The following is a 17,693-nucleotide window of genomic DNA, read 5'->3' on the forward strand; positions in this document are numbered from 1 at the left end:
CACGTCAGCCAATCGGCTCACGCCCTGCCCTAGAAACAACACCTGTTAATCCCGCTCCCTCCTGGCTCACCTGAGTGCAGGTTGGGTAGGCAGGTGAAGCGTCTCCCCGGAAACGGAGCTAAAGTGCTCCACCTGTCCAGCCCAGTCTTCTCAAATCGGATCCAGCACCTCCAGGCTCTTCGTAAGTGCCCTACACCCCCCTCCCCCAACCCACCCCCTACTTTCTCCCACTCTTCCTCGGAGAACCTCCACCCCACCCCCAGCCTGGGCCCGCTGTCCCAGTATACCTGTGCCAGCACTTTCAGACATGCAAACCACAGCCCAGAGAATGCTGGGACTGACTGCACAGGGCCTCTCCCCTGTCTCCCCTGGGAGCACCTGTACCTGCCCCACCCATACCTGCCCCACCCACTTTCAGTGCCCTTTTTAGGGACTGAGAAGAAGGCATACTCCTGTAGGGTATAAATCGTGCACAGCTATGTCCTTTCCTGGAGGGATCCAAGATCTCTGTCCTCTGCCCCATCCTGTTGCAGAGGTTCACTTAAAAAGCATACCTTGAGTCTCCTTGCTGCCTCCTGGCTGACTGTCTCCCGGCTGTGAAGATCATTGCCATTATCCTCACTTTTTAGATAAAGGAGACAGGGGGTCTAAGCAGAAAACTTCTGGGGCGTCCTGTCTTGCTCTAAGCACCTATCCTGGACTCCTAGGTCCCTGTTCTCAGCAACCCACAAACAGGCACCTTACGTGAACCAACAGGCCCCGCTTACTTCTGTCTACTGCAGAAGCAAACTGGGCTCCTTGAAGGCAGAGCCCAAAGCTGCTTTATTTTGGGGCAGTGTGAAGCATATGGACTGTCCTTTGGAGGACAGGTTAAATGAGTAACCGCTGCTAGCTTCCTTTCATGGGAAGGGCTGGGCTGGGGTTCAAGTCCATAACCCTCTCTTGGAGGCTGCACCAATTTGAAGAAATCATGGAGGAAGATGGCACCCAGGAAGGGAGCAGGAGAGGAGAGGGAACAATAGGGAACAGAAGGAGAAAGATCACGGGGTGGGGGTAGAGGCTGCACAGACATGTTTAAAGGCAGGCCTAAGAGTGGCAGAGGGAGATGAGGAGTCTGGGAGGGTGGTGGTGCCACCCCAGATGAGGAACACACAAGAGGAGCAGGTATGGGGTAAGATGACACAGTTTGGGCTGGAACCTGTTGCATCAGGGATGACTATGGTACGTAAAGATGCTATTTGGCTCAGGAAGGGGCTTTGGGCTGGGGCAAAGAATTTGGAACTGGCATCTTTTATTGCCAATCCAGCGTCAGATTGCTGGTTCCAGAAGGGTTAAGTAATCAACCCCCCTCCTTCCCCACAACTCCCCCACCCCAGGCACCAGCAGTGACAGCTGAGGCCATGTGAGTCTGATCCTGAATGAGGCTTTATCTCTGGCTGTTCATCTCATCATCCACTGTGTCACCAGCTCCCTCGGGCCAGCCAGGATGGGACAGGCAGCCGAGAAAGCCAACGCCGGAGAGGTCAGGGCTGGGCAAAGGGATTCCTTGGAGGGGAGAGGGGTTGCTCTGTGTGAGATGGAATTCTTCTGGGGTCACTAGAAATGCTTTCCCTAGGGGTGGTGCAGAGGCAGGGACTTTGGGGGACAGCATGGAACACTGGGGAAGATACTCAGGGCTCTTTCCCCCAAAGCACCTGGGTGAGACCATGAGGGCTAGGGTGGGTGGAGATAACACTATGATCCCACCCCTGCAGGTGATGGTACCCGCAGCCTGGACTGAGAAAGGAACAAGACCTGGGGCCTGTAGCTGCAAAGCAGGTGGTGGGGTCACCGGGCCATGAACTGCACCCTCTGACGACAGACACTGCCCCTGCCTGACAAAGCATGTCAGAACAAGCTCAAGCCCCAACGGGCCAAGGACTGCCCCCCGATGTGCTGGCAGAGCAGGTGGAGCTATGGTGGTCGCAGCAACCCCGGCGCTCACTTCTGTGTTTCTCTGTGGCTGTGGGCCTTGTGGCTGGCTGTGGGGCAGGCGGTGTGGCACTGCTGTCCTCCACCAGCAGCCGCTCTGGAGAATGGCGCCTAGCCGTGGGCACTGTGCTCTGCCTCCTGGCCCTGCTGGTTCTAGTAAAGCAGCTGATGAGCTCGGCCGTACAGGACATGAACTGCATCCGCCAGGCCCACCATGTAGCTCTGCTTCGCAGTGGGGGAGGGGCTGATGCTCTTGTGGTACTGCTCAGCGGCCTCGTATTGCTTGTCACTGGCTTGACCCTGGCTGGACTGGCTGCTGCTCCTGCCCCGGCTCGGCCACTGGCTGCCATGTTGTCTGTGGGCATTGCCCTGGCTTCCCTGGGCTCACTCTTGCTGCTGGGTCTGCTGCTGTATCAGGTGGGTGTGAGTGGACACTGCCCTGCCATCTGTGCAGAGACCCCCTCCACCTACAGTGGCCACAGTGGCAACAGCAGCATCTTCAGCATCTCAGGACGGCTATCTTCTGGTCAACGACATGAGACCACCTCCAGCATTGCCAGCCTCATCTGATGAAGCCAGACCCTCCTTCCCAGGGCCTGCCTCAGTGTCCCCAGAACCATACCAGGTCATGCTTGGGTACATGAATAATATGTGTACATGTGTGTGATAGTGTACATGCGTCTCAGCACGGGGTCAGTTCTTCTATGGGATTGCATGCTGTCCGATTAGGAGGCCATCTGTGTACCTACACCTCCACACCAGGCAAGGTTAGTGTGTCTCCTTGGAACTGAGGGTTTGTATCTGTGAACTGTCATTCTGCCTGTCTGGGGTCTCTGAGTAGGGAAATCCTTGAAGATTCCTGAGCCTTATTTCCAACATCCCTAAACTTCAGCCTTGACCCATAACACCATTAGGGATTTTCATGGGGATGGCTGTTGTCCACCTAGAACTGTATGGTTCCCTGGGAACCGTGACTGGAGGCAAAGCTGGAGGGACATGGGCTCCAGAAGGAGATAGACCTAAATGGGAATCCCCCTCTAGAGCCTACAGCTGGGACCTCAGGCAAGGGACTAAGCCTCTGTGGCTTCAATGTCTTGAGGATCATTTCACCATGGATTATGAGGATTAAATGTCATCATGAATGGAGGGATTGGGCTCTTGACAGATGTGCAATAAAATGATAGCTGCTATTGTCATCATGTCATCGTCACCTCACCCTCTCACCTCGGAGACCTTTCTTCCCTCTACTCCACCCCTATCTTGTCCATGGCTAGCTCTTTGCTTCCACCTTAGCTTATCAATGCTGCCTTTAAGATTTCAGCCAAGCCTCAGGTGTCTTCTCCTCTCAGGGAATAAGGAGCAATAAGGGGAGAAGAGAACATGGCTTTGTGGATACACAGGTTTGGGAAAACAGTGGGTTTCTAGTCTAGTCCCAGAGACAGGGATGGGGAGCCTGAGTCCATCACACTTGTTCCCGCTCTGGTTCAAAAAGGAGACTCAAGCAGGAATCATTACCAATATTTTCTCTAGAGACAGCACCTCCCTTTCATTGCCTGTCTTCTGCCTGTCCCCTAAGAATGGCAGGAGGCTGTATCCGACTGAGTGGATGCCACTGCAGGCAAGGCCGGAGTCAGACTTCCCCCCAGAAGGATGTAGGATGGAGCATATGGCAGGTGCTGCCAGTGGGCCTACTTCACTGAACAACGCAAGTTGGCATCTGTTTACTCAAGAATACATGAGACAGGGGCTGGGAATGTGGCTTAGTGGTAGGGTGCTTGCCTAGAATGCATGAAGCCCTGGGTTCGATTCCTCAGTACCTCATAAGCAGAAAAAGCTGAAAGTAGTCCTGTGGCCCAAGTGGTAGAGTGCTAGCCTTGAGCAAAAGAAGCTCAGAGACAGTGCCCAGGCCTGGAGTTGAAGCCCAGTTCAAGACTGGCAAAAAAGAAAATAAAAGGAAAAGAATACATGAGGCAGATGGAGAGTGCTGTGCTGATATACAGGCATGACAGAAACACTTCTGCATCCTCCATTGCTAAAGCAGACCCATTGCCCCCTCCTTGCAGCTAGCTTGATAGTCATGCCACTAAACCCATTAGGTCTGCATCACAGCCAACGGTCCACTGCTCACTCGCTCTCTGTCTCTGTCTCTCTCTGCTACCTCCTGACCATACCTCCCACTATTGTCTTCACCACCCTTGTCACTTGGTTAAGATTCTTGGTTCACCATTTCACCCATTCTTTGACAGAATTCTTTATTCCATTACTCTTACTTAACCCCTGCTCTTGGACTCCGTTCTTTCCTTTAAAACACAACACACACACACACACACACACACACACACACACACACACACACACACACACACACACACTCTGGGGATCAATCCACTATCTGTTTATCTGTAACACTCCCACTCCAGCCTCCAGTGAGAAGTTGCTGAACAAATCAGCACTAGATTTGCTTCCTCTCCCCAACAATCTCGACAGCTGGCTCAGACCCCCTCCTCAACAGAAAATGAGAGTGTGGAGTAGGAGCCTTCCTCTGTTACTCCTGTGTGCCAAGTGGCTTTGTCAGCCCAGCGGAGGAATGCAGGCTTTGTTCTAGAACAATGAAAAACATGGAGAGATTTTAACCAAGCCTGTACAGTGGCCAGACTAGGTTTAAACTGTGCTGGCAGCTGTGTGGGCCTACGGATTGGATCTTAAGAAAAAAAAGGAGAAGAAATGGCCAAACAACCATTGGCTGGCCCCTGAGGGATGAGAGGATGAGAAGAGCCCAGAAGGAAAGAATAGCAGGAGGCAGGGCCCAGAGACAAGAGGACCTTGGCTCTTGCAAGACACTACAGAGGGCTGATGAGGCTGGGAAGAGAGGTAAGAAGTCAGTCTGGAAAGGTGTATCAGGCCAGTCTCAGGACTTCAGAGACCCCTAGCAGATGGGCTAATTTCTTACAGTCAAAAGGAAGTCAGGGGAGGATTTATTTTTAGTTTTTATTGTTAGGTAGAGAAATGGTCTGGTCAAAACTATGTTTACAAATGATCATGCCTCCTATAGAGTAAAGAATGAATTGGAAGGCACAAAAACAGGAGCAGAGAAATGCATTGGAAAATTAATATATAATCCCAACATGAGATACTAGAGCTTAGATTAGGCATGGCTACTGGCATAGAGATTCAGTGAGTTCAAGAGATGGGAACTCTAGTCTCTGTGACTGATGGGAAGCTTTTTTAGATAGGAGAAATGTGACTGGTTAAGCATTGATCAAAGAAGAGTTGAAGATACAAGGTAAAGATGTCATTGATCCTAAGTGGCTGCCCTATCACATGCCAATACATCTGCATACCAGCCAGAAAGGAAAAAAAAATCCCACACTTCTTTGTGATAAGGACACACTATCAGAATATATATGTACACATATGAATGAAATAAAATGTAGTCTTTATAAATTTTTAAAACATAGAAAGAAGTTAAAGTCCCTGAGCAGGTGGTGGAGGGTGGAACCAAGACATAGGGTAGAGAGACTGGGCTTGCAGCTCTATTTTGAAAGAAAGAAGGAAGAATATGGTTACATGTAACTTTGTGGGTGTTGAGGCAGGTACTCAAGGGAGGTCCTAGGCAACAGGTTTTGTCTCTACAAGGTGGAAGCAGAAAGAATAGAGCACCACACAGAGCTGTTATGGAGGAGGGAGAGGGATCTGACCAAGAAAGCAGCAAGAGTCCTAGAAGTTTTGAGAGCCCTGTGGGAAGTGGGAACAGACATTACCAGAGGTCCGGGACAGTTGGCTTTAGGCAGAAACTTCGCCAGGAGCATGTACTGGTGAAACAATGGGCCAGGGAAACTTAGGGTATTGGCAAGGGTGGATGCAATGATGGACCTTGAAATACATATTGAGAGAAACAGTAAGACAGATCTAGAGAAGCAACATAGGGTAGTCTGGACTTAGAAACTCCTATCAGGTGACAAATGATATAGATAGAGATAACTATGTCTCCTGGGCCTCTTAGTCTCAGATCCTCAGCCATGTCACTTGGATGTATGGATGCCAGAATGAGATCTAGGAACCCCCCAAATCTGATTAAGTCTACATCCCACCCATGAGTCCTCCCAAGGCAAGCCTCCTCAAATTCTGTGTCTAGTACAAGGGCCAGGGATGCCTGATTGTTCTCCTGGTCCTGTGACACTGCCTTGGGCATAGCTTTGGAACTCACCCCACAGGCCCGAAAGAACACAGACATTGGAAGGCCAGGCCTGGCTAGGATATAGCTGATCATTTCTAACTTCTCAACCTACCCTCCCCAAGCCTGGATTTTGCACCCTGAAATTCCTGGGCTCCCATTCACTGGGTGGAGGAGTTCACACAGGCAAAGTGGGAACCAGCCCAACTTGCCAGGAGGTTTCTTGTATGAGTCAATTTTATCCTTACTTTAAGGTGCGCTATTGGTGTTATTGCTGGGCGAAGCAGTTCACGTATCTGAGCCTCAGTGTTTCAAGCTACAAAGCAAGGTTGCCTTCCCACTGAGCTGTTGATTGTGACAAAATACTAGCACATCCTGTAGCTGATGTTATTTTTTTCCCACAACATCAGAAGTTTTTCATGTTTGTTTTCCCCTTAAATCCTTTGCTATCCTGACCAGATCTTCCAACCTGAGTCCTGGGAAATAAAGAAATTCAAATCTCCAGCCTGAAGTAAAATAGGACCAAGATTTGGCAAGTTCTTTCCTCAGGATTAAGGCTGGCTACCTGTAGTGAGGAGCCATTGTCTGGAAGTGTGGATGGAGAGGGATTTGCAGAGTGCTTGTAGAGTACTTGTGCTGTTCAAGTACACACACATAGAACTCAAGTAGTCCTGCTAATGATCCTGTGATCTCCATTCCATTGAGAAGTCAGAGCATGGAGAAGTTAAGTAACTTGCCCAATATGATGTTGCTGGAGCTTCTCAAACTTCTTATATATGTCTTTTGTGATACCTCCCCATTCACATAGGACACAGGATATGGCCATGCCTGTAGAGACATCCAGGATGCTAGGTTGTTCTCTGAAGTCTCAATTAGGGTCCCCAGATCAGGGCAATGACAGCTGCTAAGAGCCAAGCTGGGGTCTGGATCTAAGGCAGGAAAGAACTGTTTCTTTCCAGACAGCTGGTTGAGTTGAATGCCAAGCCTCCCAGAAATTCTAGTACTCTTGATCCACTGAGTCTATGGACTCAGGTCAAGCTCCTTCCTTGTGCCAGGGGCCAGGCATGCTGAACACAGCAAGAACAGATTCTCCTGAGGAATCAATGAAGCCTGGAATGACAGGGTCCAAGGTTCTGTGATTCCAGAGCCCTACTCTGCCAGGCTTGGCATCCAGCAGGTTCTGAAGGAACTCTTGCTTGTAGACCCTCGTAGAGTATGGGCAGGTGCTAGAATGGGATCTGGCCTTTCCCTTCTTCTGGGGGTCTAACATAGTTCCCAAAGGGTATGTGAACATGGGGACAAGCAGAATCATTCTCAAACACAGCCTGAACACAAGAAGGTCCTGCTAAGCCGGGCGCTGGTGGCTCACGCCTGTAATCCTAGCTACTCAGGAGGCTGAGATCTGAGGGTCTCGGTTCAAAGCCAGCCCGGGCAGGAGAGACCGTGAGACTCCTATCTCCAATAAACTACCAGAAAACCGGAAGTGGTGCTGTAGCTCAAGTGGTAGAGCGCTCGCCTTGAGCTGAAGAGCTTAGGGACAACGCCCAGGCCCAGAGTTCAAGCCCCACGACCGACAAAAAAAAAAAAAAAAGAAGGTCCTGCTGGGGTCAGAGTCAAGGGAGCTGAAGGAGTGGAGGCAGGCCCAACTGTGTTCACAGCAGCTTCTTTCTCAGCAGCCAAGATCTGCCCTTAGAGTCCTCCTCCAGGGTTTCAGGCTGTGAGGCAGCTTCCATTCTTCCAGTGTCTTCAACAATCAAACCAGCTGTGGAACACAGGAATGACTGCTTAATTGGGCCACATGAGCCAGGCTCTCCTCCTCTCTAGCTTCTAGTTTCCCCTGCCAGGTTCCACACAGGACCAATCCTCAGGAAATTCCTTGTATTGTAATAACCTGCAAGCAAGGAAATACATGGAGGCACAGTTAAAGATGACAAAGGAGATGGGCGCTGGTGGCTCATGCCTGCTAATGACGCTAAGATCTGAGGATTGTGGTTCAAAGCCAACCTGGGCAGGAAAGTCCATGAGACTCTTATCTCCAATAAACCACCAGAAAACCAGAAGTGGTGCTGTGGCCTAAGTGGTAGAACACTCGCCTTGAGCTGAAGAGCTGAGGGACAGTGCCCAGGCCCAGAGTTCAAGCCCCACAACCGACCAAAAAAAAAGAAAAGAAACTGACAAAGGAGTTTTATTAGTCAGTCTGCAACACTGTCCTGGGTTACCTCAGAACTAGGAGCACCTGCAACCTCCAAGGGGGCAAGTTTTTTTTTTCCTTTTTTCTCCATCCCATAGGCCTCTCCACTCTCTGCAGGGCTCTCTGCTCTTCGCAGGCCTCTCTGATCTCCGCAGTCCTTTCTCAGCGGGCCTCTCCACCTCTTTATTGTTCTTTCCAATTTCTGCGGGCCTCTCTACAGGCCTCTCCACTCTCCACAGATCTCTTCACCTCCCCGATCTCCACAGGCCTCTCCACTCTCCACAGGCCTCTTCACCTCTCCGATCTCCACAGGCCTCTCCACTCTCCACAGGCCTCTTCACCTCCCCGATCTCCACAGGCCTCTCCACTCTGCACAGGTCTCTTCACCTCCCCGATCTCCACAGGCCTCTCCACTCTGCACAGGTCTCTTCACCTCTCCGATCTCCACAGGCCTCTCCACTCTCCACAGGCCTCTTCACCTCTCTGATCTCCACAGGCCTCTCCATTCTGTGCAGGTCTCTTCACCTCTCCGATCTCCACAGGCCTCTCCACTCTGCACAGGTCTCTTCACCTCTCTGATCTCCACAGGCCTCTCCACTCTGCACAGGTCTCTTCACCTCTCCGATCTCCACAGGCCTCTCCACTCTGCACAGGCCTCTTCACCTCTCTGATCTCCACAGGCCTCTCCATTCTGTGCAGGTCTCTTCACCTCTCCGATCTCCACAGGCCTCTCCACTCTCCACAGATCTCTTCACCTCCCCGATCTCCACAGGCCTCTCCACAGGTCTCTTCACCTCTCTGATCTCCACAGGCCTCCCCACTCTCCACAGATCTCTTCACCTCCCCGATCTCCACAGGCCTCTCCACAGGTCTCTTCACCTCTCTGATCTCCACAGGCCTCTCCACTCTGCACAGGTCTCTTCACCTCTCCGATCTCCACAGGCCTCTCCACTCTCCACAGATGTCTTCACCTCCCCGATCTCCACAGGCCTCTCCACTCTGCGCAGGCCTCTCAGCCCTGTGTGGCCCCCTCCACCCAGGCCTCTCTTCCGGCCTAGATCTCCTCCCTCCTCCCTATATCTGGTGGCCTGCTCCCCTCAAGCCTCCCTTTGACCCCCTGCCCCTCAGTGGCCTGGCGTGTGTGGTGATGACATCAGCATGGGGGCAGGACTTCCTGCCCTGAGTTAGTTTTTTCCCTGTGTTGAGGTTAGACATTAGCAGTATTGCTGGGTAAAGCAGGCAAGGTGCAGCTAGTGTTTGACCCATTACAGAAGTCTGGAGGTACTCAGTCATTCCCTAAATACACCTGTCCTTTGAAATTCAATATGACAGAGAATGAGATCACAGACATCCAAACCTTCATATATAAAATGACATGGCATTTGCATACAGCCTACACACATACTCCAACCTTCTTTAAACCATCCCTCACTTATAATGCCTGATACAGTGCCTACTCATCATTCCATTCACATAGATTTAGCATAGTACTTGGCTCATGACAAATGCAAGCTTTATTCTTCAGACTTTTCTGGAATTTTTGAATAAGAAAAAGGTGGTTTGGGGGTTTTTTTTAATGGTACTGGGGTTCAAACCCAGGTCCTTATGCTTGCAAGGCAAGCACTCCACCACTTGAGTTCTAAGGGTACAAAACTTGACCTTCAGCCAGAGATCTGCTTCCTGCCTTCCAGGAGGGCTGCCCCTTTGATTCTGTGCAACAGCCAGGATTCCCCTCCTAAAATTCTTTGAAATTAAACTCAAGTCTCTATCTTAAGATTTCCCCTCCCCCCCACAAAACCAGGCACAAGTAGCTCATGCCTATAATACTAGCTACTCAGGAGGCTGAGTTCTAAGGATTGTGGTTCAAAGCCACTCCAGGCAGGAAAGTCTGGAAGACTCATATCTCTAATTAACCACCAGAAAATGGAAGTAGAACTGTGGCTGAAAGTGGGAGCCTTGAGCCACAGCCTTGTGCTTTTGTCCAGGGTCAACCTCAAACTGTAATCCTCTGACATCTGCCTCCCAAGTAGCTGGGATTATAGGGTTATACCTCCAAGTGTAGCCTCCCAAATATTAATAACCCATGGTTGGTTGATTCATCTGATGACAAACCCTGAGATGAGGTCCTTATTCCATCCTAAGTACCTGCTCTTAGCCCCTCCCCGGGAATCTCATCCACTCCTGTGTTCAGTGACCATGTTGCCAAGCATCTCCAAATACGTGTCCTCCTCCTCTATGAACTCTGGGCATCTCCCCCTCAAAAATCCTGCATCCAGTACCATCCCCTCAACTTGCTCTTCTCACTGCACCCAGCTGAGGATCTAAAAACCAAAGCAGTTGTGTAATGCCTTCCCAGCTCCCCAAATCCAAAGTCAAGTTCTGTCCATCCTGCCTCCTTTCTGTGGAGTCTCTATTCTTTGTACTCTGCCTTAGTCAGATCTTGCTACCTTTGGTTCATTTCTGCACAGTGACCATAATGATTTTTCTATCATGATTTTATCTCTGTTGTAACAAAAAATGTAAGTCCACAGTTACTCTCAGGGTGGAGTGTGAGCTCTGCACCTGTTTGTAAGGTCCTAAGGCCTCCTCAGACCCTGCACTCCAATCCTCCCAAACTTCTCTTTCTTAAGCCTTTTCTGCATCAGTCACTCTCTTGATTTCCTTCTCTGCCAGCTCTTCCCTCAAAGGCTGATACTGCATCCCAAGGAAGAATGTGAGGGCAGCTACCCAGCTCCTGAGGATTTCTACTTCTTATCTGAGAATGATGTGGAATGAAAGGTGAAATTTCCAATGTATTCTATGTATTCCATATATTCTAAGGCCCTGGCCTTAGTTGATTGGACCCTTTGGTGAATACTTGACCCATATTTGACCAAACAGTCTCTTACCTGAGTGCTTAAACTTGAAATCCAGGACTTGGGAGTCCTACACATAGAAAGTCACATGGAGGGGCTGGGAAGGTGGCTCAGTGGTAGAGCGCTTGCCTTGCATGCCTGAGGCCCTGGGTTCGATTCCTCAGCACCACATAAGCAAAAAGAAAAAAAGCTGGAAGTGGCATTGTGGCTCAAGTGGTAGAGAGCTAGCCTTGAGCTGAAGAGCTGAGGGACAGCGCCCAGGCCCAGAGTTCAGGCCCCATGACCGGACCCAAAAAAAAAAAAAAGAAAAGAAAGAAAGTCACATGGAGAACCCCTAAGCAATAAGGTTCTAGGGGTACAAAGCCTAACCTTCAGCCACAGAGATCTACTTCTGCCTTCCAGGAGCGCTGCCCCTTTGATTGTGTGTAACAGCCAGGATTCCCCTCCTAAAATTCTTTGAAATTAAACTCAAGTCTCCATCTTAAGATCCTCCCTCCTACCCCCCACCACCCACCAAAAGCCGAGCACCAGTGGCCCATGCCTGTAATCCTAGCTTCTCAGGAGGCTGAGATCTGAGGATTGCAGTTCAAAGGCACCCCAGACAGGAAAGTCCATGAGAATCATATCTCTAATTAACCACCAGAAAACCAGAAGTAGATCTGTGGCTGAAAGTGGTAACCTTGAGCACAAAAGCTCAGGACAGTGCCCAGGCTCTGAGTTCAAGCCCCTGACTGACACACACAAAAAACATTTTGCCCCGTTGCTCAGTCTCCCTCCAGCAACTGTGACTCTGTCCTTCCCTTCTTCTTCATCAAGAATCTTGGTAAAAAAAAATTGGGCACTGGTAGCTCACAGCTGTAATCCTGGCTACTCAGGAGGCTGAGACCTGAGGATCAGGGTTCAAGCCAGCCCAGGCAGGAAAGTCCATGAGACTCTTATCTACAATTAACCACCAGAAAACTGGAAGTGGTGCTGTGGCTCAAGTGGTAGAGTGCAAGTAGTAGAGCTGAAGGGCTCAGGGACAGTGCTCAGGCCTAGAGTGTTCAAGCCTCATGACCAACAAAGGAAAAAGGAGGAGGAGGAGGAGGAGGAGGAGGAGGAGGAGGAGGAGGAGAAGAAGAAGAAGAAGATTATTCTTGGTAAAGTTTTCGAGATATCTTCTACTTCCTCACCTTCATCTTTTCCTTAAGTGCACAGTCACCAAAATCCACAAATGTTCAAGTTCCCTATATAAAATAGTACATTATTTATATATAACCTGCACAAATACTCTCTTATACTTTAAACCATCTCTAGATTACTTGTAATGTCTGTAGCAGTACCCACATGTAATTTCATTTGCATGGATTCAGCATAGTTTGGGCACATGGCAAATACAAGTTTTACTCTTTGAATGTTTCCCCAAATATTTCTGACCTATGTTGGTTGAACACATGGGTGCAGAACCCATGGAAGACTGACTGTAGGAAGGGTTGACTATAGTTAGCATCCATCTTGTCAGTCTTGGTATATAAAACTTGGGGCCTTAGAGAGCTCAAAGTTTATCTGTAGGAACAGGCCTGGGGAGGGGCAGGTCCCAGTGGTCATAAACTAAGATGTGGCCAGGGCAATATGGAGAAACTGATAGGGTGTGACCGAGGGAGAAGGTAATGTAGGAGAGGATGTCTAGGGAAAGTCTTTCAGCTGAATGATAAAATCTGGTGTAGGAAAAATGCATATGGTGATTTCTTGTTTTTAATTAAAAATGAAAATCAATTTATTCCTCTATAAAACATTATACTATATATAACCAGATTATCTACTTCATTGATAAGAAAATTTTCAGTAAGAAACTTGGCACTGGTTTCTACCCGCTTGAATGTGTCCTCCAGGCACATGTGAAATACATTTGAAAGGCAGGCCCAGGGGCCCAGGGGTCAGGAGGCCAGGGACTGACATTAGAAGGGTAGGGCTCCCCAGGCAGGGGGAACAAGGTAAACAACTACATGGCAAATACACAGTTAAGTAGGGAGTGTAGTGAGGAGGCACAAAAGGAGAACAACAGGCCAATCGAGGCCTGATCATAGAGGCTTTTCCTCCATATTCTTCTGCTGTTAGGCTTTATCCTAGGAAAAGCAGGAAGCCGCCGAGAGTTATTGAGCAAGAGCAGGTCATTGTCACTTCGTTGGACAGTGACAGGAAATGGAGGATTGCTCTGCCCCTGGTTAACCTTTAGGCCCTAGCTACCTTTGTCCCTGAGAGCTGAGATGCCCACATAGCATCCACTGTCCTTAAAACATCAGAGGTGGAAGGAAGGGGCAATGTCCGAAGATCAAAGATCAGAGAGAGAAGTGGTCCCTGCTTCCTTCTGTCTCCAGTTCACCAGCCCCAGGTTGGATATAATTGTCTTCAATGAAGCCATCATCATCCTCATCTTCACCCACCACTGGACGGTCTCCACCCCTAGTCCTGGGCAGAGGACGATGCTGGTAGCTGGCACGGTATCGGCGGCAGACATGGCATTTGGCAGCAAGTGCGATGAGGAGAGAGAGGAATACGGCCCCTAGCACAACCCCTACTAGTACTGGCCATGCCCGGCCCCCGCTGCTGGGCTCAGGGGTCGTAGCTGATGCTGTGGGGAGCACTGATGGCCCCTCCTGGGCTGCGGAGAAAAGGACAGCATTATAGTCCCCAGCTGATGCTGCCAGGAAAAACTAATCAAAATGCAGGCAAAACCCTTTTCCCAATCCCACCAGCTAAGGGGACTCATCCTCTCATTAGCCACCCACGCTGCTACTCACTTTGGTTTGCCTCACTCATGGAGTGGCCTGATGACATCAGGGAACTTTGGCTTCTACCAGCCCAGGCTCCAGAGAGACCCCAGATGCCAGGCAGGTGTAGGGCACAAGTCCTAGAAAATACACAGAGGCATAGGGGTCAGGGACAGCCAGAGGGTCCACAATTCAGGCCATACTCACAGCCACATCTGGCACTACACAGATGCTGATGGCTGGACCACTGCCCATTTGTCCAGAGAAAAGAAAAAGCTGAGTGCACAGAAACTGGCTCTGCCTTTCTAAGGGATGGTTGCTGGGCTTAGTTCTAGAAACTTCTAAAACAAATACATTCTGATGCTCTTAATGACAATTCCTGAAGGCTCAGACATCATGTAACACACACACACACACACACACACACACATTGTGGGTATAAACACTACCCCACCTTATAGATGAGGACACCAAGGCCAGAAAGGTGAACAGACCCAACCAAAGCACTCAAACTTGAACCCAGGCCAATCTGCCATGCTGCCTGTTAATGGGAGATCTGGCAGAGGCAGATCCTGGCTCCCAAGATTAGACAACAATTTTGGGGGACACTGAGGAGAAGGATACAAGTCCCTCCGAGGACAGAGATCTTAGATACAGCCAGAGCAGCCCAGAGGGGCAAGGGCACTGCCACACACCTCTACCCTCAGCCCTTGCAGCAGCGCCTTCAATACTTAAACCACAGGAGGCCTACGCTGCACCATAGAGGGAAAGTTTATACCAGAGATTATCCCAGCCAGGACTGCCTTAAGCAGGAAATGATGGGGCTGAGGATCACCTAGGCTGGGCACCCTGGAGGGAAGCACCTGAGTCAGGTGACTAGCTAGAGAAGGGCACCCCAGGAAGAATGGCACCTGAGTCAAAGGTATGGGAGAGACACACCTCAATGTACCAGAGAAGGGACAGCTAGGGCTGGGCTGTACTTAGGGATCCATGCAGCAGAGCAGCCAAGCTAGGGAAGCACCTACAGAGAAGCACCCAGTGTCGTGAGTACCCAGGCTATCATATGCTTTAATAGAGATTCAGAGTGACACCCTTGTTCCCCACACTCAACCAGCTCTCCTGCCTCCAACTATGGAAAATACTTCCAGCTATCCACCCCTCCCCCACCCACAAGCCACCATCCCCTTTTCCCTCAAGCCACTATCTCCTAACTGGTCTTTCCTGACCTCTAGTCCATTCCCCAGAGCAACTCTGACCCTAACACATGCTTTAAAAAAAGAAAAAAATCTTTCCAGAACCTCTCCATGGCCCTCAGCAATGCGTTTTTTTTTTTGTTTTTTTTTGTTTTTTTTTTGGTTCCTACCCTATCTTGAAGCCTTGTAATCCATCATGGAGCCCTCAGGCCAAACTTCTTCCTAGATTCCTAGATTCCAAAGGCTCCACACTCCCACTTATTTCTCTTTCTTTCTCTTCCTCTCCAGCCCCAACTTGCTCTCCAGGAGACTACTCCTCGCCTCAGGTTTTTGCGTCTTCATCTCTCAGGACCAAAACAAACCATCCTAATCATGTGGTTGCCCAAGGATTCCCCTGGGTGACCTCTGCTTGTTCTACCCATCAGCTACCAGTCAAAATGGGCCACTGTCAGTTTCCTGAGAGCCAGGACCAGGCTGACTGATGTGTGGTCAGTGCTGCAGGCGGAGCTGGGCCTCTGCCACTCAGCACAGGTGAGTGAAATTAATGGAGGAAAGGGGAGAGTGAATGAATATGGGAGGAAATGCTTTACAAAGGAGAGACACATTGGTCATTCATCCATTTGCAAAGCACTAAGCATGAGAGTTCATTACCTTGAAAGGAACCAAATCCAATTAGAATTTCTTTTTTAGTGTACAGCTATTCCTTTTCTCCCTGTAAATTCTTCCAAAAGATTGCCATATATACACACATTAGATACATTCCCCAAACGACTGAACTCACAGCCCATACTGGCCTGTGCCCATACCCTCTACACACACACACACACACACACACACACACACACACACACACACACACACACACCTACAGATCCTGGCCCACGCAGATCTGTAGTGTTTTTTTTTCTTCTGCTATTTCCAGCAGCCTTTGGGGATCCCTGGGGCTCTCCCACGCCCCCTCCCAACGTCTCCCCCCACCCCTGCTCCCCACCTTCAGGAACTGTGCACAGTCGGTGGAGGCGGCTTCCGGCTGGGCGGGCAGAACGTGGACAGGTGGGCGGGCTGCCGCGGGCTGACTCACCTGCGGACGCAGTGGGCGGGGCGGAAGTGCAGGTGCGGGGAGGCTGCGCATCCGGGAGGCGGGCAGCGCCTCGGGAAGGGAGGACTCTTACTACATCTTCCCAGCTCTTTATGGGTGAAGGCGCACCCTGCCCACGGGGCTGGACAGTTGGTACATCTGGGGTGCAGAGGGGACCTAGAAGGGGCCTAGCCGGCAGCGGCTCAGGCTGGCTGCCCTGATAAACAAGTGCATTTCCGGTGACTGAGGGTACAAAGTTCGCAGTTGGAGGGAGAGTTTTGCAGGCCGCGGCGGGCGGTGGACCGGAACCGCAGGGGAAGGAGAGGGCATTCTTCCCAGGCAAAGCCGGAAGCCCACGGACACTCCAGTATTCCCCATGAACAGGTGTGTGTATGAATCCCTGGGTTTTCAAGCTTCCTGGGCCCCTGCCAGAAGGCTCTGAACCTCTCCCAAGAGCTTGCCTACCTTTCACCTGGCTCTTCATCCCTGGGCCCGGCGTCACTTGTCTGTCCTTCAAGATACAGAGCAAGAGTCACCTTCTCAGGTGACATTGATCAAGACACACTGTACCTATAAACTGATTTGTTTCATTGAAACCTTTTTGTACAACGACTTAAATATAATGAAAAAGGAAGAGGAGGAGGAGGGGAAGAAGAAGAAAAAGAAGTCACCTTCTCTGAACTCTTTACCCTGGCAAGCCCTACCTGTTTTAAGTGCTGGGTACCCTGTGGATGCCTTGCAGCATTTTTCTCAGTACCTGATACTAATCCTCTCTGTGCTGCCTTCCCCAGTGGCCTGAGAGCTCACTCAGAATAAGAGACCCTTCTGAGTCATCTCTGGGTTCCCAGTACCCAGTACAGAGCCTGAGGCAGAGCAGGCTCGATAGGCATCTCAAGGAAGAAAGATTGCCTACGCCAAGGCAATCAAGGTAGCTAAGACAAGGACATGCCCGCATCCACAGGGACTGAGGGCATTGCTGAAGCAAGGGCTGCCCAGAGGTGGTACACAGCAGTGATAAGGAAAACCATCTGAAATATTCTGTTTCAGTACAGAGGAATGGAAAAAGTTCACCAGCCACAAGTTACAAATTACCAAATGAAAAGTCTGAAACAAGAAGCAGCAGCAACAGCAGCAAAAACCCAGCACTGGTGGCTCAGGCTTATAGTTCAAGCTACTCAGAAGATTGAGATAGGAGGATCTCAGTTCAAAGCCAGCCTAGGCAGACAAATCCAAAACAGTCTTAGTTCCAACTCACCAGCAAAGGGCCAGAAGTGGAGAAGTGGTTCAAGTGGTAGAGTGCCAGCCTTGAGTGAAAAAGCTTAGGGACAGCATGAAGCCTTGAGTTCAAGCCCCAGTCCTGGCATGAAAAATAAAAAAAGGTTTATTTTACCTTCTTAAATGTGTGTAAAAACCTTAAGTGACAGTCCTAATTAATACAGATCTACCTCCTGCTCTTTGGTGTTATCTGCCCCTCATGTATG

At 50.1% G+C, this 17,693-nt stretch overlaps 2 protein-coding genes across 5 annotated transcripts; one reads left to right on the top strand and one right to left on the bottom strand.

Annotated features, from left to right (window-relative positions):
• On the top strand, nucleotides 1-3,161 carry Tmem125 (transmembrane protein 125). 2 transcript variants are annotated; one of them, XM_042677316.1, is made up of 3 exons: nucleotides 1-181; nucleotides 1,377-1,522; nucleotides 1,755-3,161. In XM_042677316.1, exon 3 carries the CDS (start codon nucleotides 1,885-1,887, stop codon nucleotides 2,539-2,541), a length of 657 nt encoding a protein of 218 aa, XP_042533250.1. In that variant the 5' UTR covers nucleotides 1-181; nucleotides 1,377-1,522; nucleotides 1,755-1,884; the 3' UTR covers nucleotides 2,542-3,161. The 2 variants fall into 2 exon arrangements, with proteins under 2 accessions (XP_042533250.1, XP_042533251.1); XM_042677317.1 differs by lacking the exon at nucleotides 1,377-1,522.
• Nucleotides 3,162-12,907: 9,746 nt separating this feature from the next.
• Nucleotides 12,908-16,700, bottom strand: CUNH1orf210 (chromosome unknown C1orf210 homolog). 3 transcript variants are annotated; one of them, XM_042677327.1, is made up of 3 exons: nucleotides 16,678-16,700; nucleotides 13,972-14,081; nucleotides 12,908-13,832 (listed from the first exon to the last, which is right to left on the bottom strand). In XM_042677327.1, the coding sequence occupies exons 2-3, from the start codon at nucleotides 14,006-14,008 to the stop codon at nucleotides 13,510-13,512; spliced, it is 360 nt and encodes a 119-aa protein (XP_042533261.1). In that variant the 5' UTR covers nucleotides 14,009-14,081; nucleotides 16,678-16,700; the 3' UTR covers nucleotides 12,908-13,509. The 3 variants fall into 3 exon arrangements, with proteins under 3 accessions (XP_042533261.1, XP_042533277.1, XP_042533269.1); XM_042677343.1 differs by lacking the exon at nucleotides 16,678-16,700 and adding an exon at nucleotides 16,216-16,383; XM_042677335.1 differs by lacking the exon at nucleotides 16,678-16,700 and adding an exon at nucleotides 16,126-16,383.
• Nucleotides 16,701-17,693: the final 993 nt, after the last annotated feature.

The sequence above is a fragment of the Dipodomys spectabilis genome, unplaced genomic scaffold (assembly GCF_019054845.1).
Source record: "Dipodomys spectabilis isolate Male_0828 unplaced genomic scaffold, ASM1905484v1 ptg000002l, whole genome shotgun sequence".
Taxonomy (NCBI): domain Eukaryota; kingdom Metazoa; phylum Chordata; class Mammalia; order Rodentia; family Heteromyidae; genus Dipodomys; species Dipodomys spectabilis.

What these genes read in the sequence shown, in the direction of transcription:
- Tmem125 (XM_042677316.1), top strand. Translation starts at nt 1,885, where the DNA reads ATGTCAGAACAAGCTCAAGCCCCAACGGGCCAAGGACTGCCCCCCGAT.
- CUNH1orf210 (XM_042677327.1), bottom strand. Translation starts at nt 14,008, where the DNA reads ATGTCATCAGGCCACTCCATGAGTGAGGCAAACCAAA. An exon ending in CATGAGTGAGGCAAACCAAA is followed by an intron (nt 13,833 to 13,971) that starts GTGAGTAGCAGC and finishes TTTTCTCCGCAG; the next exon opens with CCCAGGAGGGGCCATCAGTG.